General features: G+C 40.9%; 1 protein-coding gene across 1 annotated transcript in view; it reads right to left on the bottom strand.

Moving 5' to 3' along the window:
* LOC114875439 overlaps positions 1-27,963 on the bottom strand; it is a 43,100-nt gene that overhangs the window by 13,292 nt on the left and 1,845 nt on the right. The window contains exons 3-5 of the mRNA XM_029185708.2: positions 13,828-14,248; positions 10,752-10,895; positions 3,110-3,225 (exon numbers count right to left, since the gene is read on the bottom strand). Of these exons, the coding sequence (XP_029041541.2) occupies positions 3,110-3,225; positions 10,752-10,895; positions 13,828-14,248 (681 nt within the window). The remainder of the gene's footprint in view (positions 1-3,109; positions 3,226-10,751; positions 10,896-13,827; positions 14,249-27,963) is intronic.

Raw genomic sequence — 27,963 nt, 5'->3', positions numbered from 1 at the left:
AAATTTGACTGATATTTTTTGAATCATTTTCCTTTTGAGATACGAGCAAAATCTAAAGAACCAGAAGCAAAAAGAAGAAACACGGGAAGAGATAAGAAGACAATTTCCTGGCACCGATAAGACTCATCGACGTATTTTTGACGGGGCTGAAAATTCCATCGGGGGACATTTATGGTTGGATCACGGTTTTTTGATCTAAAAACGACGACAGGCGAAAGGTGTACCGGTAGACAACGTTAAAGGGGGATTTGCAAGAACCGACGTAATCCTGCCTGTTCGATCCGTCTTTGATTACGTGACGTGTTCAAGAAGTTTCCTCGTGTTTCACGTCGTCACCTTTTTATTTCCGGAACAAACTTGTTCCCGTGGAAAACGGAGGAGTATCGACATCCAAAAAGACTCAAACTCGATCGTACGACGTAGTCCGTTTCGGGACCAAGAAGTTTCCACCTCGTCACAGGTATTTCCTCTTTGATCCTGACCGCGTTTCAGCTTCGAAAGCTCGCTAAGTATTCCTATTGCCCCGGGATATTATTATAAAGGGTAAAAAGACAGAAGAAAAGGACGGAACTTGAGAGAAAGTTCTCTTGTTCCTGGTTCCCTCTAGAATCTCCGTTCAAAATGCTTCTATCACGAGAATCAACGAGAATTTATCGAACGAACGGCTACGATTCGACCCGGACCTGGTACAAACGAGAAAACTTAGATTCGGGCTGAATTTTAAATTGCTCCAAGCTTTGGGACGAACCTGCACCGTTTTATACAATGAGGCTGAGAAGCACCGTCCCGCGAAACTCGTTTGGACTTCAATTTATCAATTAGAACTTTGAAGCGGACGCTAATGGTGTCTTCTGTCTTCATGAATGAGAAAGGACGATTCAGGGACGCCAACTTATGCATTCGTTGCGTAAGGATTCCTTTGATGGATACCAAGAAGACTGGGAAATATGCATTTCATCCAGCGGCTTAAACTTTGCAAGTTCTTCCAACCCTGAATCTATTTTTCCGTCGTTCAACTCGTTTCGTTTTCGCGCCGGAAGTTGAGTGCTCATTTAGCTCGTTCATCATCGACGATAACGGATAAGCTGGAAGAAACTTATCGGAGAGCGTTGGCCGATTTTTAATCGTTTGTCCGCGAACTGTAACCAACATTCTGTTGCATATCAAATAACAGAATTGTTTATGCTTTCTGTAATGGAAATGAACGAGCTAAATTTTTTACTTCTCGTTATACTTTCGAGCGACAAATAGTTCGCATTTGTTCACAACAACTTGGATAAATTTTTTCACTACGAGAATGAAACAGCGAGACAAGACGGATTTAAAGAAGACGCTGCAACCATTGAGATACTTTTCCCAGGGAAAAAAGGACGAGTCCCTGAAGGTAATATAAGGTATCTCACTGTCGACGACTTTGTTGGACCTAGTTTCTCTGGCCGAATGAAAAGGCGTCCACTTAACGCGCTTCGCTGCATAGCAGCTTAAAATCGGCGACACGTCGCGATGCTTTTCAAAGGACGTAAGGCGTAAAGGCAAGTTTCACGCTTAGGAGACAGCCGATACGATGTTCACTTTTCTACTTTTCCAGAAAAATAAGATCCTTTCAGATTGATCTCATAGGATTCGAACATGCTCTTACGTTTATACGATCAATCAATCAGCCATTTACACGGTCAACAAGCTTAACACTTGAGAAGAGGAAATGAATGTAACTATCTTTAACCAAAATCTTCCAATGCTTGCAAATTGGATAAGTATTCAAATTATCTCGCAAAATCCTCGAACTAGAGAACTAAGCTATCCTAAAGGAAAGTTTTCTGGTTTTGAAAATTTTAATGAGCTTAGCTGTCTGAATTGTTAATCTCTCATTTTACAAAATTTTCTTGCTAATCAACCCTTCTTCCAAAATCGGTATCAAAACTTATACACTGATAAATGTAACTAATCTAGATGAAAGTTTGCCAACTTAAAAAAATGAAGAGCTCTTATTATTTTAAGAATCATCATCAATAGGACAAATTCGTGCGCATGCGAGAATTAATTGGAATCGTTGAGAAAACATCGGAACAACGTGGACGCGTCGCCTTTGTAAGAGCTTGACGAGCTGCGAACGTTGGATGAAAAGCTTTGTATGCCTCCGAACGAAATCTGTCGTTCGTTACTCGTTATCTGACAATTATTATTAACGTTTGTATTGAAACCACGGGTCCGATACGGTTGGACGGGCCGCGAGACGAAACAAAGAGGCGTCCTCGATGACGCGATCGACTTAATCATTCCAACGACTGCGCTTCTTACGTTCCTTTTCAACGTTTCAGGATTCGGTTGAACTTACAGGAAACGTTCGCGAAATAATGCTTTCTATGAATGGAAAATTATACGCTTCGTAGCGTTCGTTTATGAGAAGTCGTTTAACGCTGCAGAACAGGAACTTCTATGAATGGTAAATTCTGCAAAACGGTTGGACGTCTGAGATGTTGATTGCCATGCTGAAAATAACGGTCTAATATAACCCACTATAGTATGGATTGTTATTACGTTGACTGCAGTTGGAATTACTACTATGTCGCGCTAGATATTGAGATTTCTACTGTGAAATCAACGCGTCAAAGATAGAAAGGAAAATTATACAAAAATCGTTCGTGTTGACGTCATCTTTTAAAAGAACAACGGTGATAACCCAAAATTTGGAGAAATCCGAATATACAACCTATGTCGTTGCGAATTTAAAGCTCTCCTCGTTTACTACGAGGTTCTTGCAAAGATTTGTTTTCCTTAACGGATCGCTGCTTCTCACGTAGAGGCAGTAAGTTATATTGTATGCGCATAAGAATGCAAGCTGTCGTCATCGGAGCTTTATATTTCGCCAGGGCGAACGTGTCCCGAAAATTTCAACGCGCGAAAACAAGAACTCGAGTGGCCATGAATTCTCTTCGTCGCGAAGAGCATAGAAAATGTCTAGCATCGGTGATAATCGATTCTGTTGTCGGTGAACATGAATTTCATTTTTATTTGCAATTACGCCGTTCTTTCTCTTGCTAGCAATTTTGTTGAAATGGGACCGAATCAAGCTTTCAAGGAATAAAAGGGAAGATAAAAACACACGTACCCGAAATGCATCTCTCAGCTCTTGCTCTTCCTGATCCTGGTCTGTGTGGGCGGTTTCACTCGCGCCGATGTTGCTCACAATTTCCACAAATTCTTCAAAGCTGACGTTTCCATCTCCTGCAAAAAATGAACAAAATACTTCAAATGAACAAAGACAAAAATCCATTTTGCCGAAACTCTTTTTCACCTTTAAACGCAGTTGACTTTCACATTTCTGTTTTAGACTTGAATTCGTTCCAATATTAACGATTGCAAGTGTTATATAAATTTTTAACAGAGGTATATAAGTCTAACTATAAGAATGAGTATACAGAAAGCAGAACGTGGAAGGATTAACGAAGTTTGAGACGGTGGCATAAGCTCGACATTCTCGAATGAAATCTACTTTCTCGCTTCTTTGCGCTTTCCTCGTGAAAATCCTGTTTCCCCTTATTTGATATTCCCCTCTCGGCCTTGTGCAACGCCAAGGAGACAAAATATGAAGTCAAAGAAGGATTCAGTGGCTAAGGAACTCGCCGCTAATTCCCGTGGGAATCGGAATCGAAGATCTCTCTTAAAATTCACGAGAATTTCTTGCCGACTTCCACCAGAGTGGCTACAATTTTCCGTAGTAAAGAACCATCGAGAGCCATCGGTTTTCTTCCGGTAACTCGATAAGAATTTTCCTTTAAATAAATACCAGCTCGTTTCAACAGGAAAATCCTTTCTGAGAAAGTACAACATACATCGAGTGTATAATGGCTGTTTTGATCTGGAGACATCGACGACAATTTTGGAACGCGAAGAGAAGAACTTGAACTTTTACAGAAAATGCCAGAAAAATAGATGGCCAAACTTTGATAAGAGATCGTATAAACATAGATTTGGAAGTGAACTCTTTCTGGTTTATTACTTTTTCGAGGATAAAACGAAATTATTCTCGTCAAATCACGGACGTGCTCTCGTAAACTTCAACGAACGTATATTTTTCAAATTAAAATGAATAGCCGCTCGAGATTTTTCAACCGTCTCGGTAACTTAAACGGATTTTATCTCGCACGAATGTCGGACTTAGACGCGATTATTCTCGCATCAGCCAGGATTTCCTTCATGCCTGTACATAAAGCGTGTGTAATCGCGTGTCTAGCATTCCACGTCGTCCATGTATCCGGCTAAACTGATGCATGCGAAGCTATCGGTTTCGCGTACAGTGATAAGCAATGTACGTTTGTTCCTCGAGCGATTAATCGTCGCCGCGTGAAGAATTGTACAAACTAACGTATCGTTCGTTTCTTGCCAACAAATTGGTTTAGCGGAACGAGATTAGAGCATGAATCCTTTTTCCCTGCCGGAACGAATTATTGTAATTGCCTGCTAAATTGACGAACGAAAACATGTATACGTAAGGTAGAAATTTTTGATGTAGTTCCTTATAGCGGAAGTCGCAAACCCATAAATAGATACCTATATCATTTCGACGTAGTTTTTCATGCCATCATTTTGCCGGTTTTTGCGATTTCCATTAAAAGGAACTGGATTCGAAATTTTCAACCAACTTTTCATCGACGAAGACCAAGGATGTTTCTCATTAAAATTTAAACTTTGAACTTTAGTAGGCACTAATAGATACTTAACTTATCACATTATTAATAGATGTATCCAACTTATAATTGGTTTAATGTTACAACGACTTGATATTCTCGTAATTAGGAACGCAAGTAAAACATTGAAAAGGCCACGATAGGGGCTGTCTGGATGCTATAATAGTCGGTTTCACCGGCAGTTGAGAAGGCTTGGTTACTTTTGCACCCGTGTAAACTATGTCACACTTGGCCGCTCGCTTTGGTGCTCCGTTTATTCACGCACACACGTACACACGTATATACGTGGCTCGAGAGGGCTCTTGCTCCAGGTATCCGGATTTCGGCTGGTGGATTCCGAGAGGCTGGGTTAGAGTAACCAGAGCAACCGCGCCACTTTGGAATCTCTCGACGGATCTTGAAGAGGTGGCCTGCATAACTTGCCAACTTCATCGACAAAGAGCGTACCCGGAACGGTCCCGACGCTAAACAGGCCCGTCTACGTGGAAATTACCTAGGATACCTGTATAAATTTTATTCAACCTACGATAAATCTTGCGCAACTAGAAAATGTTGTAGTTGTTGTAGTTGGAATCCTTGGAAATAAATCTAGTCTGTTCGAACATTTTGTTTATTTCTTTGAAAATCGCGTATCGAACGTGTTACGAGCGTATCGTCGCCAGATTTATTTTAATTCGTAAACTGTGCCCGATCGAAGGTATCGTGAAATAAAAAAAGGAGGAATAAAATGAACGATCTAGCGGAATGTTTTATCGAGCGTAACACCGAGGAATTACCTCGTCACAGATGCAGAAACGATGAATTCAGATCCGAGCGTTCTCGTCTGCGGGTAAGCATAACGAGGTTAAATAAATTGATCGTTGTTAAATAAACCTCGATTCGTCGAACGACATCGCGAGTGCCGTAAGAAAAACGGAGGAAAAAGTCTGGGGATGGCAACAAGGGAATCGGCGAACAAACAGAATCCACTGTACACCCTTCGTTCTTCTTCAATTCGTTTTAAAACTTTGATTGTGGAGAAAGCTTTACAACTGTATCCAGAACCACGAAATCGCGTTCAGACCTACGCCTACGTTTTTTTGTAACAACGTTTTACGCAACGTTTACTTCTGAAATTAGTTTTATTTTCAATTTTGAAAATTCAAAGAGCGATTTCCACGATTGTGGATTTGTTTGATTAATCCAATACGATTTTATATGCAACAAAAATTTTTTTTATAACCCCAAATGGTCCTTGCAATTTACCCAGGTGGACGTTTAGCAGGTTGTTATATTATTATGTACGGATAGGGTATGGATGCTGTTCCCATTGGAGCAGCATCTTTATTTATATTCATTTTTAATGAACTCTTGCGGATGTTTCCTGTTTAATCTTCTAGAGTACATATTGCTGTAAAGAGTTATTGCCAGTAGTTTTATTTTTATATCGCTTAGATAATCTGAATATCTCTTCCTGTACACTTGAAATTTTCAAGTCCTTACGTATTTCCTCATTTCTAACATACCACGGTGCAACAGAAATAGCACGTCATTAGTGAATGGTTCAACTACATAATTTCATTTTGCGTTTACGAAACCTCTTACGAATGACAATCACGGTATCGATACTGCGAACACAGCAGTTTCGGATTCTCCGGAAGTGGCATTAGGCCAGACAAAGAGAGAGAGAAGTCACGGAACCTAATACGTCGCGCGCGGAATGCACCCCTTTGAAATATGTGTACCGTGCGAGCTTTGAAGCGGAAAGCTTGCACACGAAATTGCGAAGGAGAAGCTCATCGTTTATCCGATCACCGTGTTTTCAATCATCAATTGGACTATCAACGGTTCCCGCTAATTCGTTCGTTTTACAAACAGAAATCTACGTTGGTAGGTTCCTTTTGAAACGTGAATCTGTTCCCCGAGATCGAACGAAAACTCCTACATTACGTTTGTACGAACCTTCTCGTTTTTCCATTTCTTTTGCCATCATTTTCTTTTCCGTTCTTCCGTCTCTTTAACCCTGCGTAATCGTGTGTTCGCGTCATCGGCCAATTTCTCGCGATACCTTCCGATAAAACGTCGCTTTCACCCCTTTGACTCGCGAGCGATATTAAATTCCAACCGCGAAAATAACGAAAAATCGTGAACGAGTGCCACCGATAATAATTCACGGATCAAAGGAGCGCCAAACGAGCTGTTTTTCACGGCGATGCGTTCCCTGGCAGCTACAAATCCGAACGAGAAACAACAACAACACCAAAGAGGTTGTTTAAATACGTGGCGAGGATGATACGATGGAATCGAAACAGGAAACTCGAACGGATTTCCGATTGTTTGTGTTTATTTCATACCTGCCCTTTTTTCTATCTATTTACAGGAGCGATTTTTTTGCTAAACAGAAATTCAGAAATTTTTTTGGTGTATGAACAGCCGCTGTTTTCATCCTTAATTCTCGCTTTTAATTCATACAGGAAACATTCGGTATTGTTGGAGCTCCAGCTTTCAAATTTTCGAAACTGTTTCGCGAGAATGAAACATCGTGGAACAACTGAGAAGCTCCGGGTTATCTCGAGCTAGGCGTGTAACACGAATTTCAGCTTCCAACGTCAGGATTTTATTTAAGCGAATCAGACGTCCCCTGGAGGCTCATCAAACTAACTTTTGACGTATCACTTACCACCTGCTTCCTTCTAGAATGAAATCCAGCAAACTTGCAATTACCCGACTGTAGGGTGTATCATTTTATGAGGAGAGATTCTTCCTGAACGCGCACCAACTTCCGCTCGAACTGCTCATTCACCGGCAACTTTCGATTCTAGGGTGATAATACGATAAACATCGCGTGGGGAAGTAGAAACAGCGTCAAAGTTCATCGTGGATGCAATCAACGTAACACGATTCGAAATGGAAGGTCAACTAACGAAGGAATAAGAGAAATCGACCAATTGAACCGAAAGTGGAATGTGAAACAAGCCTCCCGTTATAATAAATCAACATACCTCTTGTAAATCTGTCTATTCCAAACGATTACCCTCTATACAATTGATGTAACATGAAACAAATCATGTACGAAATAATAGAATGGCAGAAAATTTGTCCTCAATCTTTTGAATGCTATCGTATATCGGAAAAATGTAGAAGTACATATCTCTTTTCTCAGATATTGCTTTCATATTTAGAATATTAAGAAAAATATGTTAGAACAGACATTTTCAGCAAATCTTAAGCTTTAAATAAGCTTGATATATCACGATACTTTTCTGTAATAAAATAAGTAAATATTAATCAACACGTCTCCAAGTGAATGTCATCCAATTCGTAACGATCACTTAGCTATTTATCCAAGAAATCAGAAACAAAGAGAGCAGTGTATCAAATGGCTCTATCGGGTCTTGAAAATCAATTCACGCCTCATTTCTCCGACTAGCTCGTTTCTGTACAACTCTATCGTTGAATAACGATCCCGGTCAGGCGTACTTGGGTCGCAAGTTATCAGAGTCAACTCGTTCGGTCGGTAGTTGACGATCGACCGGTCGGAAGTTCCGTCGCCGTTGCTAAATACCACAACGTAACTCCGTTCGATTGAAATCCAACATAGAGAAGTCGGCGACCTATACTTAGTACACGCGTGTTACATGCCACCGTACGAATGAACTGTTTGTTGGCTCGACCAAGTCACGGCAATTCCCTATCGCAAGAGAGCGTATTCAAATGACGATGTCGGTGGCTGTCGTATCGGAACTTTTCTATGAATGTCGCCTGCCATCAGTGTACCGCAATACGTTTCTTTTTTCTTCTTTAACCATCCCTTTTTGTTCTTGCCACGTTGTGTGTACGCGAACACGGTTCTTTTTATTTGATGCACACGCAGACAGCCTCGGATAGACGGACGTGGTATTCATCGAGGTGCATCCACATCGAAACGAGTCCCGATTACGTAGGCGTACGTCGCTCTCGTTCCTCGTGGCTGTTTCTAATTACTCGTCCAACCGATACCGGTTTTAGTATCGAAAACCGAAACCGTCCCACACCCAGGTGAACGAGTCCCCTTCGATTGATCAACACACTTTTCAACTGTGCGCATCTCGTCGATACCGTTTCAATGACATTAACCTTCATCGATATCATCTATTCGACAGCATCCTTTTCATTCATTTCTTTTCGTTACGTATAGGTATTTTTAATGAGGAACGATATCGTATTATCATCGGCAACAATGATTGTCAAATGAAATATCGAGGCAACAAAATTACAAGATCATTCCGCGATTAATTAAATGTCGAAATTAGTCGTTACCGAATTCTTCGATCGCTTCGCGGCTAATTAAATAACGAACTTATCCGTGGACGCGGAAACGCGGTAATTAACAATTCATCCCCTGCGATCCGCTGTATCGTGGAATTAATAAAAATCCTGTCGTCGCGATGAAACCTTTCACGAGCAACCAGTTCGCCGATATATACCAGCCACGTATCCTGGGGAGAGACGTTCGATGCACATAGAGAGGAAAAATTTTACGCGCGGTAAACACGAGTTGCAATTGACGACGACAGCCTGCGAATTCCTTTCTCCGAACGGTCTAACGTGAGTTGGGTTATTCAGATTTCTCATCCTGACAAATGGCTTAACGCTCGAGGAATTAGCAACAGGTCGTAATAGTTATACGCGGCATCTCCTGTATCTTTGCAAGGAGATACACCATATTCGCAGGGTACTTTATTGTCTGCTGTGAAATTCGTACCTCTTCTTGATCCCCCTCTGCTTTCACTTAACGGGTCAATTGAAACTAATGATAGAGGTTTAATTTTCAGCGAAAACTCGTGTTTTATCCTTTCAAGGCATCTCTGAACTTCTCCCAACGGTTAGGGTAAAAAGGTTAAGAAGATTTCGGTCACGATACCGTTGGATTGGTGGTCGTTAACAATGGAAATTTTCGTCTGGCTGGTTGCGGTCGGCCAAGATTTCTCCGGCAATTTTCTCATGCCTGACAAAACACGAACGAACGAACGAAGGAATGAACGAACGAAGAAGTCTGGTCTCGCGAGGATACAGTCGAACGAAAAAGGGGAGATGTTGCGATCGAACGAGGGGAAAGGGTTCGTGAAGGGAGGCGAAGAGAGTGGTTCTGGCTTAATAAAGAGTCTCCGCTCACGAACGTCCTTCCCATTGTCAGGCGGCAGAACACTTCGCGAAAATTACCCGCAATTAAGCCGATGCCGTCGGGCAGAAAGGTTGTAAGTGGGCCAACCTGGTTACACGGACCAATGGTAAACTTCTGGGAATCCTTTCGCTAACAACAAACCTCCCCCGGTTGCCACCTTGTTTCGTCGGTCCACCTCACCTCTCAAGGAGTCAGCTCGTAAATTTGACGAACGAAACGATTTACGTTCTGAAACATCCCGCACTTTATTCGAACGCGCTAATGAATTTAGCCAGGCGCGGTCGAAACGCTGTTACGAATTTTAACGAGCCGTCCGTGGCCGATCGCCTCGTTCGCTACGTTTTAATGGCACCGTTGAATATTAATGGAAAATTTTCGATTGACGCCACGGTGATTTTCGTGGAATTTTCACAGCGTTCCGTGCGCGAGGCGATTTGTTTTCACCGGCGTTATGCGTTTTCTGTTAGAACAATGCAAACGCAGAAATAGTCTCGCTTTGTGTGTATAATGGTCATTTTAAAATGAAGATAAACTTACTCGTAATGAAGCTTTCCTTTGAAGTATTCTACGATACGTACAACCTTTTTCCTTTGAACGCAATGTAACGATGCACATTTAATGTAAGGGAAAATACTTGAGGGTACGTGCATTTCGAGTGAACGTGTTCTCTGCATTGCGCGGTTGGAACAATGATAATAGGATTTCACGAAGATTGCAAGTATTACGCGGTACAATACTCGTATAAACGTTGTTGACTAAGCGTAATGGAGAAGGTAAAAGTGCTGTAGGTTATCTAATCTTCATTTTGTAAAGCGGAGGATTGAAAATTTTATTCGCATCGCCATGATTCCCTCTCATCCACACTTAATTATAGTTAATTAAAAGCAGTTAGTTAGCGAACTTGTCTTTAACAAACTCACCGTCGATGTCGATCTCCTGAAGCATTGTGCGCAACTCTTCGGCTCTGGCGAACTGTCCAAGTGAACGCATCACTCTGCCAAGTTCCTCTTTAGTGATACTTCCGTCTCCGTCCTTATCGAACAGCCTGAAAGCTTCTCTGAACTCTGTAACAACGAGAATCAACGAATTTTCTATTATCATCATTATCAATAACTGTGTCAAAGTGAAAACGTTCAGAACCAGCAGACCATCGGCAAAGCTTCCTTCGGGTCTTAATGCGTTCGACAGTTAATTACGAGCAGCGAAATCAGAGTTTCCGAAAGCGACGGTGAATGCCGTTTTCACCTGAACGCTGTTGGAAAGAATCGTAAAAGCACCATCTACTACCTTCTTCGTAAGAGAGGATCGCTGGAGCTGATTAAACGTGCAGGTCGATAACATTCCGTGATGTTTGATGCCCGTAGCGATCAGGAGAGACAAGCACGGTCGGACTTGGATCGTCGGTGCTTGACTCGACCGTTTAATAGCCTCGTTTCACGTCCCATTGATTTTCTACGTACCGGCGGCTATGCTTTTCCTATAAGCACATTCTGCACCACGGCGTATCCGCGTGCTATTGTGCTCGGCCAGCATCGAAGACTGTGAGAAATATGGAGGGAAGGAGAGCCACGATTTCGCGCTAATGGGTAACGACGTAGAAAAAAGATCGCAGGAAGAAAGCGTCGACAAATAGATTCTGCTTAACCCGGTTACGAGTTTGCGATTTCGCAATTTTCTTTTTTCTTTTACCCTCCTCTGTTTTTTTCCTTCGATTTTTCCTCCAGCGAGCGCAAAAAGACGTTAGATGAAGATACCGGGATGAAGGTGGTTCCCTGAATTAGGATGCAAGTTATACGATCGTTTTTACGGGATTGTGTTTCAAAAGCCATTCGAGGGGAGGTTAAATAGAGGATTAAACTATTAGCTAAGTGTGTTAACGGGAATATTCGCGTTTCTGTACGAGATTGTAAGTTGCATGGACCCCGACATCGCTTCTGTGTCGGGAAAAGTTATCGAAGCGATTTTTTCAACTGAAAGTTTTCTCGGCTAGTTTTCACGGAAACGTCATTAATCAACGATACTCCGTGGAAATTAACCCCAATCTCGTTTCAAGCTGAATTCCGAGTATTTCGAAAGCGAAAATTCCGAGTGGGACGAAGTTTTTTTAACGAACGAAACTTAAGTCGCGCACTGGTATATTCCTTTGCAGGGAAAGCCATCGTATTCCAACATTTAGCGTTTCCAACTAGATTTAGTACTAGATCAGATTTTTCTTTGATTCGAATTCCGTTTGCGACATGCGATTCGACCCAGCTCCATGAGAGAACGTTTTTACAGTTGTAAAAGCAAGTATGTTCCTCGAAGGACTGATCGCTTCACCTTTTTCTTTATTTTTCCCTTTTTTACTTTTCCTTTACACGGACTAAAACGGTTCAGTTGAAACATCAGCTGTCAAAAACAAACGACCTGGAAACATGACGGTAGTTTAATTTAGAAAAAAAGCGACACGAGAAATTGTACTTTCGTTTCAATCTGACGTTTGTGTCAAAAAAACGAAACGTGAATTCTCGCGTTAATTAGAACTTAAACTTGTTGAACGGTTTTCCTGTTAACGCACGTTGCCGATGATAATCATTTCTATTATTTTTACCTCTTAACACGTTCATTAACACAGTACAGATAACTATATTTAGTACGGCAGACGATGATATGGATCATTAACACTTCGATTGGCACAGTGAATATGTCCGTGTGTGGCAAGACACGCTATAATTGCAATTATTCAAAATACGATCGTTTCATTCTTCAATTTAACGTAATTTAATATAATATAGTATTAGTATGATATTAATTACACAAGGTAACAAGTGTAGAGATTAAATTGAAATACGAAACGAACGTATTCCGAATAATTATTGCAATTATAACGTGGCCGACTACACACGGCCGTATTCACTGTGCCAAATAACATGTTAATACGCTGTCGGCACCAGTAGAAATATCGATATACAATGCGACGCATTGTACTATGCATTAATAAACTTTCTTTGAATTTTTTCTTTTATAAATTTGTAATACATTATAATTACTTGACTAAACATCGGCGATCCTTGTCGTGGCCCACGTGTCAACATTATACAGGGTACTGGAACAAATACAGTAACCCACGGTCTCTTGATTAAATTCTATTGATTCAACCGCTAACAATAACCGATAGTAATAATGATATATTGTACCTATTGCATAGGCAATAACAACAGGCTGACCATGAATCATAAACAATAATTTAATCTCCGATATTAAATTCCCCCTCTCGACATTTTATAATACGTATGATGTCATTGTAACTTGCAGAAAAATAGAATTTTATCGAGAATTATTTATAAATCATGAATTCTATCGAAATTTTGATTTCACACTTTGACGGTCACAGTTTATGGAATTTGTTGAATTCCATTTAACCTACGCTGCGAAATCAATAAGTTGTCAAAAGGTTAATACAGCAATAAATTATTAAACAAACGCGAACCTTCGATGCGATTAATTGAAACAATATATTGATTTACTTCTGAATGATTTGTCCGTATTTGTTTCGCGCTCGCGTAAACGCTTTGAAAAGCAATTTTACGAAGAATGTCCGATACATTCGTGCGACTGTCAGTGTCGCTCGAAACCAAGCGGGAAAACAAACTTGCGAACGAACGTTGTTAAGCTACGTCACGTTAAATACGAACGGAAACTTTAGCCGGTAATGTCGTGCTTTTGCACTTGGGACACGGACAGGGAAGAGATTCTTCGTTCGCTTGTAACCATTCATTCGGGCGAGAAGTTACTTTGAAATAATTCATGGGATGCCGGTACGAGACACGGTTACTTTTACCGATGCTTGCAAAGTAATCCGAACGCGAGCCACTTTCTACTTCTCGCTTTAACCCAATTTTCTTTTAGCTTCGGTATACCCTGCTCCAAAAGTATTTTTTCTTTGTTAAGAGCATTGTATTCTGAGAAAACTAGGATTTTTTAAAATAAGAATAGAATTTTATAAAATCGACTCACCTTTCATTTGTGATTTGGATATGGTAGGCGCCTTGGTGGACGAAACAGGGGTTGATCTCTTCGGGGTTGCAGGCAGAGAAAAGAGTACGTTCGTCGACAATCTGTTGGTTTCCGTGGACGACGAAGCCGGGAAGAACTTGGAGCAGGTGGCAGCGATCGCAGAAGTGGTCGCTTCAGCCCGATCCCGTTGGAACGCCCAACGGTAATGTGGTTGCTGCTCCATCGTGGACGATACCGATGCTTCTGACTCTACGGGCACGAATGGCAGCGCCATTGACGTTGCTGTCATGGCGGATGTCGTCGTTGTCGGCGTTCCCGTCATCGTCATCGTTATCGTCGTGGCCGTCGACGTCCTCGGAGAACAGCTACTCGTCCCTTCTTGCTCCTCGTCGTTCCCAACCGTCCCGCTGCTCTGTCTCGTCTGCGGACAATTTCAAAATCCTAATTTCTGAACGAAAGAAAAACTCGCCGAATCGCGAGAATAAAGGAAGGAAACACACTGATTCCCTATAGGCCATGCTAAAACGCCCCGTCCTAAGGGTAGCCACAGGTGGCACGATGCTCTTAACGATGCACCGCGGTACAGAAACAACAATGAAGGGATAGAGAAGCCCGGAATTATGTTTTCTCGTAAACAAAAATTGTATTACTATCGCATCCTTCCTATAAAACCTGATTTTGTTAACCAGTTTGCTAGTTTGCTAACTCGGTAATTTTGCTCTTCCCTCGTGGCGCATCACCGAGTTGAGACAATAAAAACTCAACATCGGCGAACTTTTAGCAGAGAAAAAATGGATAAAGTTGGTGCAACAGGGACGAGAAAAATATCCGCTGACTCGGTAATGATCATGAAGTAGTTTAGCGGCTGTAAACTTTGAAACACGTCCCGCATGAACGAACGAAGTTTATCGGTCACACGATTCGGAAGCCAACCACGAACGTGTCTTCACGTTGTTCACGGTAATCGTGTCGATGAATCGATCGCACATCTTGACTTGACATTCAAGTTACTCTACTTGGGATACGTTGCTGACGATATTACATCGAATAACTGAAAATACTGCAAAGCCTAACGGGACATCAATGGATTTCGTATTTGGTTGTCTCGTAAATAATGCGAGTATAGCGAAAAAGATGTTATTAGAAGATTAGTGATAAATTATTGTTTAAACGAATATTAATAAAAATCCTGTTCGATTGTATTCCCGATTCAATTCGATTCGACTTAAAAGAGTGGACAGGAGGATACGGTTAATTTTGTTCAGACACTAACGCAGTTTCACACTGCTTCGAGAGACAAAAGCAGTCGATTCAACGTCACGTACACGTGACGATGATAAACCTCAGAACAGACAACTCGCCAAATTGCAGCATTTTTACAAGGGGAGCGAATGGATCTCACAGGAGCGTCGTATCAGCTTTAATCTTACGGCGAGATCGAGCTCACGTATCGCGAGGACCATAAATTTCGTGTTCTTCGCTCGAAAAGAAACGGCCCCCTCTCGTATTATCGTAATTTTCGACTGCAAATATTTTCTTCGGCAACGTACAAATTCGATTCCTGGCCAGAGGGGAATTAAGTAAAGAAAGAATAAAAATCAAAATGATTCGTGGAAATGAGAGGAAAGAGGGGGTCGATTTATCGAATTCCACCGACGCTACTGACATCGATAGCTGACCCAGAACGAGGAACTATGTGACCAACCCCTGCCGGCACGACTTTCTAGTTTAAAGGAGACCGAGAGAGAAAGTTACGTGAATTTAATAATAAAAGGAACACGAGTTTCCTCGATAAAGCTTCTTTCTACTTTTTTCTCTGCCCCCCATTTATCCCCTCCCTTTAAGAGCACGGTGGCAAAATCGAATTCTCGTTAACTCGTCACGCGTTGCCCAATCGGACTTGACACTTTTGTCCTCGACGACGACGAATCGTCGAATCGTTCGCCGATTTAAATTACATTTCATCGCTGCCACCGGTTGAACAAAGCGACCATAACCAATTTCGGCGAGCTTGATCCGAGATTCCATTCAGAATTGCCGAACCAAAGAGCTCCCGTGGTTTTTACCCCTTTTCAACGAACCGCACAAAAAAAGGTATCTTCGATGTCTACTTATAAAAGAAGCCCGGTTACCTCTGCGATCACCTTTTTTTGTAAATGAACTGCTTCGTTTGCCTTTTTATTGTTTATCTTACCTTTGTTTTTCATTAATGGGTGGGGGAAGAGAATCCGATTAACGAAAGTAAGGTGAACTCTGCTTATTTCGTTTAATTATTATTAATTAATAAAAAATGTATTCTCTAACTCGAGCCCAGATAGGTTTGAACAGAATTACGTCTGTTTCGAGACCACGAAAAGACACATTGACCATTCTACTAAATTACAATTCTTCCTCGAGACGAATTTGTATCTATTTATATGGGAACTGCAACTGGGAAGCAGGAAATCGTGAACCAAGATAAGTGGACGCTAGAAAAGAACAGGGCGTTAGATTCAGCAATCTACCGTGCAGATAATTCAATTACGGCTGCCTCGAACTATCCACTTTCCACCCGGTTAACGAAATAAAACGAGACGAGGAGACACGCGTAATTGTTCGTCCGGTGGATCTCCAGATTCGCCGGAAATTGCATTGCTACCGACCTTTCGAAACATTGTTTCCCCCTTTCTTAACAGGTATCGATACTTTCCGTATTGATATCGGTTCAATCCTCGTTTTTACCAGGCAAAATTCGATCGGGACCATTCTCTCAGGCACTTAGTCAGATCGCCAGGTAAATTGGCGCACACTGCATCGTTGAAAGTCTTCTCAGCCCATGGCACGCCGTTAATTCCTTTCCAAATACTTCGCCGCTGAAGGGAAACTTCATTAGCGGCGACGACGACATTAATTGCTCCGCTTGATACTCGTCAACGAGGTAGAACAGTGGCGAAGTGCTGGTAATCGTGGCTTCGATCGTCGCCACCGCTGTTATCATCGGCGAATAGGTAAAAAGAATCGCGAAATTCGCTAAAAAATTGACCCGGTTACCGGCGTGTACTGCACTCGTACCGTTCTAACTTGATCGAGTCTCGTAATGAACGCGCTGCTTAATTAACTAGTATTGAAATCGACCAGCCACCTGGACCAGCAATTATGGCTAAGGCAGCGGATAGTTAACAGTTCGATAGACGATTAGTGGGACGGTAAGGAGGTTCGCGTAACGAGCCGCCACTCGACGCACAAATTTTTCCAGGAATGCTGCGGATGATTAAAAGAAGGCTTTCTTTGAATACCGATGAAGTGGGCGTCGCGCGAAATGGAATGTCTGATGACATCGAGCACCGCTTCATTTTCTGGGTTAAGACGTTTTAATTAAAACGATCGGAAACGAGCACGGGACGCTGGCAAATTTCGTTCAATCTTGGTTAACGGTGATTACTCGAATCAAAAGAGCGTTCGCGGAACGCCGCTTTAATACGGCGATTAATCTGTGCGCTTAATTAGCCGCTTTGATCGATTAACAGGAAAGTGGCATCGACAATGCACCAAACACGGCTCGAACGAACCCGCCCTCTTGTATAATGTTAGCAATGAAGCGAAGTGTTTGGTAAATCAGCGATGTAACAGCCAAAGACACGCCCGCGTTTCAGTGCAGCTTTCACACGGGGAAAATTATAGGAACCACTCTAAAACGCGAGGAGAAACGAACAATAAAGAAGTGGAAAAGCAAGGGAAAAAGGCATTCAGCGAAGAAAAGAACTTTGAAAACATGTTTGTAAGAAGAAATAATAAATACGTCGACAAAGAAATATTTCGTGCCAGTTTACAGTTCCAGGTTACTGAATTGCAATGTAATTTCAATGTTTCCAAGACAAACTGAGTAGCCATTTTCGAGTAAATGCTTCGAATCCACGTGGATTCGCCTGCGACACAGCAAATTTCACCTATTCCATTCAGGATTAGCGCAATTTGTAGACGACATGCAACCGTAGCTGCACGTTGATTCGATTTACATCGGACAAACAACCGTGACAAGGATTGTGTCTTGTAAGCAGATAAGGAACTATCTGATAGAAGCTATTCAATCTCTGTGAAGGGAACGTTTTCCTAAGAATTGCGCCAGCTCGTCGTTCTAATATTCGAGAGCGTTTTTCGAGATAACCAGATAAGACACAGCCCACTATATCAGCGGAAAAAACGTCTGGTTAAAACGTGTAATAGCTTTCCTTGAAACTTCCTCTTTACGACATTTTCTTACGTTCATCCCTTATCCAAAACGATTCGAGTTGTTTTTCTGATTGCTCAGACACAAGTTGAAATGTAAAATGCTATCCATGTAATTTACCAACAAGATTAGTTAGGATATAAATCTAGCGTACGTTCGGGCGTGAATTTGAGGGGATTCGAATAGAGAAATTTAATACGGCACTGTTTGGTCGCGAATCCAGTAGCATATTCGCTAATTAGGAATGAACGAAATTACCAAGAATTAACCGATTAATCGGCTTGCTGGAAAGGGAGAGAAACGCGTCGGGGGCGAACTCGTTAGCTCTGCGGCTGACCGCCCGTTCACGACCGATTTCACCCGGTGCTTCGCTCACACCAATAATTCAGCTTATGGGAAAGGAAATGATCGCGCGAGAGGAAAAACTATCCCAGTGCGTTCACGTGTTGCGCACCATTTTCACTTTCGATTTGTTAGCTGGATGAAAACAGCAAACTGCAATCGCATGCGAACACTCTGAAACAATTTTTATTTATTATCTGGCCGCTAACAGAAGCGTCAGAAAATATAAGGTACTTTTTTAAAAATAAAAGTTTGTCTTTTCGAAGGGACGATATTCGAGGACGAGGAATAAAGGAAACGAGGTCGATCGAAAGAAAACGCACTGCCTATTCTCCGTCACGTAATTCCCTTCTCCCAGTTTCTATTATTACTTTTTAATAAGCAACCACAGCGTTCTGTAAATTTCTTTTGGAATTTCGAAGATACAGTAGTTAATCAAATATGCTATTTGAATATTTTGAATCATGACCCAAACGAAGATACCAGCTTACGTATCAAATGTGATAACACAGTCGAAGGAACTTAACATTTTTCTTCGTTTCTTTTCATGGAAGTTTCATCTCGTGTTCTTTGCACCGGTACATTTTCTCTGGGGAGCTTTCACCCGGTGAAAAGTACGTGTTTCCGGCTACGACGTGCTTGCACGTTTTTTAAAGGCCTTCTAATGCGCCGCTACATTTTACCGGAAACTCCTTCCCTATCTTGATCATCGTGCTACGTGCGCGTGTAGATGTGTGCAAAAACGAGATGGTTAAACGAAGATTCCCAAAGATGGATCGTTTCTTTGTACCCGGCCAAAAGTAGGTAAGGGACAATGAATTTTCTGTGTCAATTGGGTAATGTTCCTCGTTGGTCTGAATCCGTTTTGCTTTCTTGACGAAAATACTTAGTAGGATATTGTATACCTCCTTAAAATTTATCTCTAATTTCACGGAAAATACTGGAGTTTCCTCGTTTAATCGTTCCTACGATATTCCATTCGTCTTGAAAATGTCGTATCTCGAGTTTCAAGTTAGTTGGAATTAATGAAAACGACGAAGGCAGAAACATTACGTGTCTGCCTGAAAGACAGTATCATCTATAACGTTCAGGCGCATCGTAGATCGTATGTTTCTCCATGAAATATAAAGCGCAGTGAATTTTTAAATTTCAACTCATGAAACATTGCTAAAGAATGAATTCTGTAACGTGGGTGTGCGTGTTACACGATATCGCGTGATAAAGATGAACCTTGACCATGTAGATCCGAAGAAATAGGAACTCGAGTACCTAACATTGAGAAAGGCTGAGAAGCTCTATAATGTTCAAATTATGATTATAGTCTCTCGCGTTCACGAGAAAAGCTTGCAAAAGTGGAGGACAATGCGATTAATTACGAAACTGCAAAGAAACGGGCGGGCTGCTTATCAGTTAATTACAGCAGACGTAATTTGCTCGCTCATTAACTGTTTAAGAATGGCACGATTATGACGGAGGCTTTTAACTGCGAGCGAAGGAAAAATTCGCAGTTAAAAAGGAAGAATATGTTTCCAGATGTGGAAATTTTAGCTACGAATTGTCCTCTTGTCGTTGGATAAAAGATTCTTCAAGGATTACTAGTTTGACAGAAAGCTTGGATATAAATGGGATATATTCTAAGACATTATCGATATTTTAAATATTATGTTATAAAATAAGTATTATTCGTAATTCACGTCACTTTTCAGTTCGCACCAAATTAAAGCCACGTGTATTGAATATTTTTTTTTACCACAGAACGGTGCGAAAAATATTTCCCTTCGTTTGATTACAATCGCGTGCAACGTTTCATCTGCATATCCATCGATTGAATATGCAAAGGTTTCGTGTGTCATGGAGCTCCACTTACCACACGTGTGTCCTTTTTTCTGTTTTGGAACCGAGTGTTTTGGGAAAAACACGCCACTTCCATTGTGAAATGTTAATGAAGCTTTATTTCAAACTGTACCGAGGGAATAATCGTGCTACGAAGACGAATAGGTTGACTATTATTCTCGTAAAATGTTTGCTCGTTGCGGAGAAATAGACATGATAATCGGCCTCGGATCGAGAAACGTCAATCATCCCGGTGTCTTAATTTGAAACGCCACGATCTGTCGCCTTATCACGATGCCCTCTCGGTTAATTGCCTCCGATCCGTTTCGTTCTTCTTCGTTGATTCGCGAACAAAGGTTGACGTGTACGAATGAACCGTATGGATCATTTGCACGGTAACGAGTTCTCGTAACTCTCGACGTTTGCCCGCGACTAGAGTCGAAAATTTCATGGCGAACAATCGTCGTGTAATTCCGTGAAACGCGTCGCCTGCAGGTACACCGCGAGTGTTTACTCCTTCCGAACAAATACGGTTTTGATAAAGTGGACGGTTTATCGAAAAATTTCGGTTTTTGCTCGATAATAAAAAGACATTGGTTACTTTTTACCTGGACAATACTGGCACGAAGGTAATAACGAAATCGCTGCCAGGTACGATTATACACGCGAGCCGACATTGACACAGGGTTATGCATTGTAAAGATAACGCAAATTTTATACGTGTTTCCGGGAGTTTTATTGCTTGGAAGGTGGATGGTGAATCGATTCACGGGATCCGCGTCATTTTTTCGAAAGTTTCGGCGAGAACCGCGTAAAATATTGACGATCAACGCTCGTATATTCCGCTAATACGAACGACGCGTAAATTGGGTAACGCTATGACGAACGATCAATTTTACGATTCTATCGATGTTTATCTTTACCGGTGCAATTTCCGTAGTCTGGCCCGCGTGAACAAGCCATAAGTTATTTACCGCGAAACATTCGTAAACGGCTCGTAAAGTGTCTCGAATCTATCGTGATAAGTTCCATCTGGTAGCCCGTAAAACGCATATAAAGGCAACACTCGTAAAGTGAAACAATATCGTGTCTTAATCTCGTATCTTTACATCCTATCGCCGCGTCTTCGATCAACTTCGTATCGCCCGTGAGTTTTCAAACTTCTTCAGACTTCCAACGAGATTACCCATGTGAAGTTTTACTCGGAGTTATAACTTCGTAAATTGGGCTATTGCGGTAGAAGCCGTTCGTGTAACTAGAAGACACTGGAGGAGACGATTTTCCTTCGAGACACATGTTTCTATTAGATGTTTAAGTGGAAATATTGTTTTTTAATCCTTCGGCGACGGGAACACGTTTCGCTACTTTCTTCGCGAGAATAGCAGGTAATGTTTTAATTTCTTGTTTCTCCACTTGATATAACATGTTACTTTCGTTTGGTTGTTAATGAATGCATTATACAATTTAAACTAAAATCTTGATAAATTATGGGTGTATTTTACGTACAAATTTCCATCTTATCAGAAACTTTCGAACTAAATCAAGCATCCACATTATACACGGCTATAAATCATACAACTTTACATAGACGCAATGCATAATTTAAAGTTACCTAAAGATATCTTCACAATTGTTTAAATAAAATCATCTCCAGAGAAACGAGAACATTTTTGACCTATTATAATTTTTGTTTCACGTGAAAAAGTTCATTGTTCTCCCGTAAACCCTCCATTATTCGAGCCGTCAAATTTCAACCCTTCAATTTTTCATACAGTACTTTTTATATTTCTCGTTGATCCTTTGAATCCGTCTCGCGACACAATTCTCCTTCTGTCGCGGATTTTTCAGACATTTTTCACGCCTATGTAGCACATCGGAAGCAAGAAAAGGTAACACATACAAGATTCTTAGGAGTTAGCGAAGAAAGTTCTGATAATGAATAGAGTTAGCTCAGAAAGTTATCGCGAAACGTCTTTTCAACGGTTGAGCAGCGATACCGTGGGTGGTGAAGTTGAGTTAAATACGAACTCGTCTGCTTAATGTATTCAGGCAGAAGAAGAGACACATTATGCGGTCTGTAAACTTATAAAAATGTCCCAACTTTGTCAGGATCGACTTTAATTCCCTGGGAATGCTACGTTCTCTTTGTGATATATTAACTCACAATTAATGGCTATCTTCATCAACACGCAAATAGCAAATTACTAAAAATAAAAAATTTTTATTAATATTCTAATGGCTGGTGCTATAGAAGGTGTTGCACAAAGCCGTCCAAAACGTAGGGGTTATCTTTAGTGGGCGGCGATATTAATGACACCGCGCAAACTAATTACCTGCACAAATGCTACAGTACAACGTGGTCAATTAGAATCCAAGGTGGCAGAATAGCACGGTTAAAGTCACGGTTAATGGGTCGTTGTATAGAACGTGCAGCGCCATGAAATAATTTATAGAGCGTTTCAATGTGCTCCGCTGCAGATATTGGTGTTTGACCAATAAGTCGAAACAAACGCTAGCACCTGTCTTGTTTGCTTGAAATTCACTCTAATTTCGAACTGATACCCACGTTTTTCCTATAAATTGAATTTTAAAGTTCGTATGTTTTGTCGACTGTCAAACAGAATTCATTAAAACGAAGGTAATTAGGAATTTTCGTTAACACGTTGTCTGCTAGGAGGATCACTCGATCAAATATTCTACTCCACTGTTTGACACGAGAACTGTCATAAAATAGCACTTATCACGCATCAATTTAAAGCTTTAAGTTCGATGAAAATAACTACAAAAACGTTTCATTAATTTTTCTCAATATAAAATGGCTGATTGTCTATTATAATAAATTATGATCAATTTCGAAGTATAAAATCTAACATGATTCGATGACATATAAGTATCGTAAAATAGCGCCTATGGCATATCAATTTGAAGCTTAAAACTTAAGGAAAACAGCTACATAAATATTCATATAGTTATTTTCATCATCATCTCGGTGTCCAATTATTTCAATTTCATAGGCAACAATTTTATTAAATTCCTATTAGCGAGAAACAGTGAAATGAAAAATTGTTTGCATCCCAGCGTAACAAGAGCAGGAAAGAATCTCTGTTTCATGAAAAAGGATACGGAAAAGGATCCACCCGCCGGTACGGAAGGATTCAATTTCAGGGGAAGAGCGCGCGTGAAACGCAGAGCCGCGATTCGAAACGCGTGGCCAAGAAGTTGCATTGTGCGCGCGAACAATCGGAACACTTGGAAGAAAGCACGCTCCGTTGGAGCTGGAACATGATAGGGATCGACGAATAGCGTTGTTCGAATTCGAAGTATCCGGCAATCATCCACTCCGAGGATTTTCGTCGAGCTTTGCCAGATATTCCCGGCTAAATCCTATCTGTTCGCGAGTGATCGCTGGTGGATTGAACGAAATCTAAATCCGCGAAACAACCAAAGTAAAAGTAATGAAACCCGGGGAGGAAAGAAAAGAAATAAATTCTGCGATACACGAACGCTGTAAACATTCTGCATGGTTTGTGATAGAAAAACCTATCAAATTTATGATCCGATATCAATTAAACGTTCCTCGTTCATTTTACGATCGTTACTATAAAAAGAAAAATTAATATGTCGTAGATCATTTCACTTTTTCGACATGTTTCTTATCGAAGCGAAACATTTACGAGAACGCCTATTAAACACGTACCTTTCAATCGAAACACCTACCTGTCGAACGTCACATCGGCCCATAACAAACGTAACAAAAATATATTTCACGTTCGTCGAAGTAATCGCGACACACGTACCTTTTACGTGAAAAATTCACGATGGAAATATATTCCAGATGATATTGGCTATTCTCCGCTTTTGTTACGCATTCCGCTGCTATCATTTTACCTCGCCTTTGAGTGCCTCGTTACAGTAGCTGGCATAGCAAATGAAGGAAAGAACGTGCCACCTGAAAAGATCGTAGCGTGTGTTCATTCTTTATGTAAGATGAAAATGGAGAGGTCAGCATGGCGGTAAATTCTGCAGAAAAAGCACGATTGCGAGCACAATACTCTCGGGATATTTGCCTTTCGATATTTCCTCCCCAAAGTGTTCCGCTTCCTCTGGGATATGAGTGGTAGCGCGTGAAAGTCGAGCAAGGTCTTCGTCGAAACGTTTGCCACATTTTTTAATCGAAATCGAACGTTACGTGGGGGGTCACGAATTAAATAGAACCAAGTGGGTGGCCTGCAACGAAACGCAAAAAATTTCTTCTTTCGTTCTGGAAATGAACCTAGAAGAAGGTCCGAACGAATTAAAATAGGGGAACGTTAGCCTATCTCTTACAAATTGCCACGGAAAATGGGATAGCTTAATTAGATTCCACCTTGTACGCTTCGTTTCTCCTTCTTTCGTCTAGAAACCACGATCCTTCCTCTTTTCGCGTATAAAAAGAACCCGTTAAAGGGTTATAAAGCGCGCCGCAAATGAATGAAAGAACGTTCGAATATCCTAACGAACGGAAGAATGTGAACCACGTTTCACGAGTTACGATGTTGCAGCAAGAAGATGAGGATATAAGACGCATATTTTCTTTGATGCGGATCGCTTTTTGAACGGTTGCCATAAAAAAAGAAATTCCTCGACATTGTGAAAAATCGACTTGAAAGAAGGATGCTAGAGATAGGTCGTTTTTGATATTGAACTGGACGGAAAGAATGGTACAATCGGGCAGAAGAGTGATTCACAAATAATATTATACTTGTATTATTTTTGTAAATTAAAATTGTAAAAACTGTTCCTGTATTTCTAAGCTATTCATTTCAAATTCGGTAACGTTAATAGGTCTTTTAACTTCGAGAACAGAGGGTAGATAATTGTGCCCGCCGTTTTGGATGGTGCCTATCTCATTAACATTTTCAAAATGACCCAGTGTGCTTTACGGACAGCTATAAAATAGCATCGTAGCCGAAAATTCGACCAGAAGGACGGTTTTTATCACGATTTCGGGCTAGAATTGCAACTGTCAACATGCTCCTTAATTACACCTGCATATGACGCGCAGCTTTCCAACGAGAACGTTTTAAAGCGCAGTCTTGCTGGTTTCGTCAATTTATAAATGAAAACCAAATCGAATCGCGTACCGTAGCTGCTGGAATTTGTTTCAAACATTTACTCTTCTCGATGACGTTACCACCGCTTAATTATTTTACCGCAACGAATAAACTTTCAAGCCGACGAAAAAAACGCATACCAGCGGAATCACGGTGAATCTGTTTAAAAAGTAACGCCGCTGACCCGAATTAATCTTTCTGCGAATAGCAGTATATTTGGATACCCATTCCTATATCTCGTTGATTAACTTTTATAAAAATTGCTCGGAATCTCTCTTCTTAAAATACTTCCCCATCGATTTACGTTTACAAAATAAACATTTGAAATATTAAAGCTTTAATGGATAAGTGATTGTTCGTACAATCAAGTTGCTGATTCAACAGCGAGGATCAGTACGGTACAGCAGGACTTCCAGGGATTTCAACGCGCGGGAAAATCCTGCTATGATTTTCGATCATTTAGGCAGAGGCTGAACACGAATTCGATTCGATTCCCTTCGAATGCAATTCGCTTCAACGTGGCTGTGATTGGATGGTCGTTAGTTGAAGAAAAACGAGATAGGTTTCGGAAGATGCAACCTCCAAAATGCAATTTCCTGGAATTAGACCGAACGTTTCGTCTCGAGTATTGAGTCTTAATACGACAATATATGTATTTCGACTGATATTGTATACTTTTGTTGAAATAGCATACGATATAAAAAATAACACAATGTTAAGGAATATAAGACAGTTGTACATCTTTTTTGCTAATCACGATGATAATTCCGATTCAAAATTTGATAAACGTTTAGCATGTGTTCGCGTCGCCTTCTTCGTTAATAAGAAGCTTTCCCGAGGGGAAATTGTTACGCATCTGAATAGATAGCGATCCGTGAGAGACAGATCAGATGAGCAAGACTGATGAAGATAAAGTTCGTAACTCAGCTGTTATAGCTTTCAAAGACGAACGTTGTCAGATGAGGTCTCACGAAACAATAGTAATTTGCTTCGAGCTTTTAGAGACAAATACTTCCAGCTCTGAATAATCAAATTGCAATCTATCATTATTGTAAAGTTAAAAATTTAAATTACCTTTTCATTCGACAGCTTTTTGCAGTGAAATCTTTCACCTGATCAAGTACCACATTGTAAACAAACGACTAAAACACAATGGGCTGTCCGTATTTCTGACAAACGATTGGTACGCCATTCAGAAAGTCCACTCGTAATCGAGTTCAGGCCAGAAGTTGGCGTTCGATGGTGCATTCTTTTAGCGACGTCTCGTATCTGCCTACGATCTGGCCATTTGTCCCCGTACATGACGTATAATGCACGCCGGGAATTTCGAGTTCTCCTACGCGTCCACGATAAAGGCACGTCCAGAATGACGGGGTATTCCTACAGGAATCGTACTATTTCGACAAAGGATGGTTCTCAGATGTTTCATACTGTAGGTCAAGATTGCTATCTTTCATGGGACCGATTCGTACGCCGGTAATATTTTAAATAATTGCGATAATCCAAGAGAAATCTATGCATACAGATGTATTTTTTATTTGAAAACCACGTGCTGGGAATGTATGATCGCTGTAAGGCACAAGGGCGAATCCAAAATATGAAATCCTAATTCGTTCGAGGAGACGAACATTACGAGGAACTCCTTCAAGTTTCCCGTTTGCCTGTTTGTAATACTGTACAATTGGAATCTATTTAATCCTCGAATACATCCAATTAGAAATCAGTTACATAGATTACACATCGAACTTGCAACGCTTCATTCGCGATGCAGTCTATGGGTTCTTGCATTGTAGACACCGACGCGAAACTGTATCAGCCGTCCCTTTGATCATTCCAATCATAGACACGGTTACATACCAACGATAAATTCCGTGAAATTTACTCGCGGTATGATTGGGAATTAATTCGTATTAATAACAAATTCACAAGACTACTGTATCAGAATCAGACGGCGAGCAACAAGTTAGAGAACAAAGGAAATTAAGTGGCATTTCGAGCAAGAATTTGAACGAAAATAACGATACTTGGAGCATCGATCTACATATGTACATTGTCTGAAACCAATGATTTCGCCATGTTCCAGAACACGTATCTGGAAATATGTATTTTCTGGCAGAATACCAAATTCTCCGTTCCTAAATTACTATTCTACCTACGCTTTTTCAGCGGGCCAACCCACGTTGGATTATCGTTTCCACTGGTCGATTCTTTGCGAGATAAAACATACCTGCACGAGAGGCTTAATGAACCACTTGCAAAGCTCGGACACTATCTTTCTCTAGTGCTCTGCTTTTTACAATGAACAGAACATTGTATAATATAGAGGGTCTATGTCTACATGTAAAAATAATTGAAAAAAAAAAAATATGAGGAAAAACCTAGCACATTTTGCATAAGAAAAACTTTAGGAGAGATGACATTTGAGAGTGGGGGAGGTAAATGTAATGGAATGTAAGCAAAGATAGAGTTAGATATTAATGAGTAATTAAAGATGCTATGGTGGCTGTGTTCACACAAGATGTGGAAAGGACTCTACAGGCCATTTCGTTTGCATAAAATCGCCGTTTCATTGTTCGGGCAAACCGAAAAGTTCATCCTCGAAAAGAACTCAACTGTAGAGATTCTCTTTGATGACAACAAAAGCCATCTAATGAAAACCAT

This window comes from Osmia bicornis, chromosome 1 (genome assembly GCF_907164935.1).
Source record: "Osmia bicornis bicornis chromosome 1, iOsmBic2.1, whole genome shotgun sequence".
NCBI lineage: Eukaryota > Metazoa > Arthropoda > Insecta > Hymenoptera > Megachilidae > Osmia > Osmia bicornis.
The sequence above is the reverse complement of the archived record's forward strand: the minus strand, read 5'-3'. Positions and strand labels throughout refer to the sequence as shown.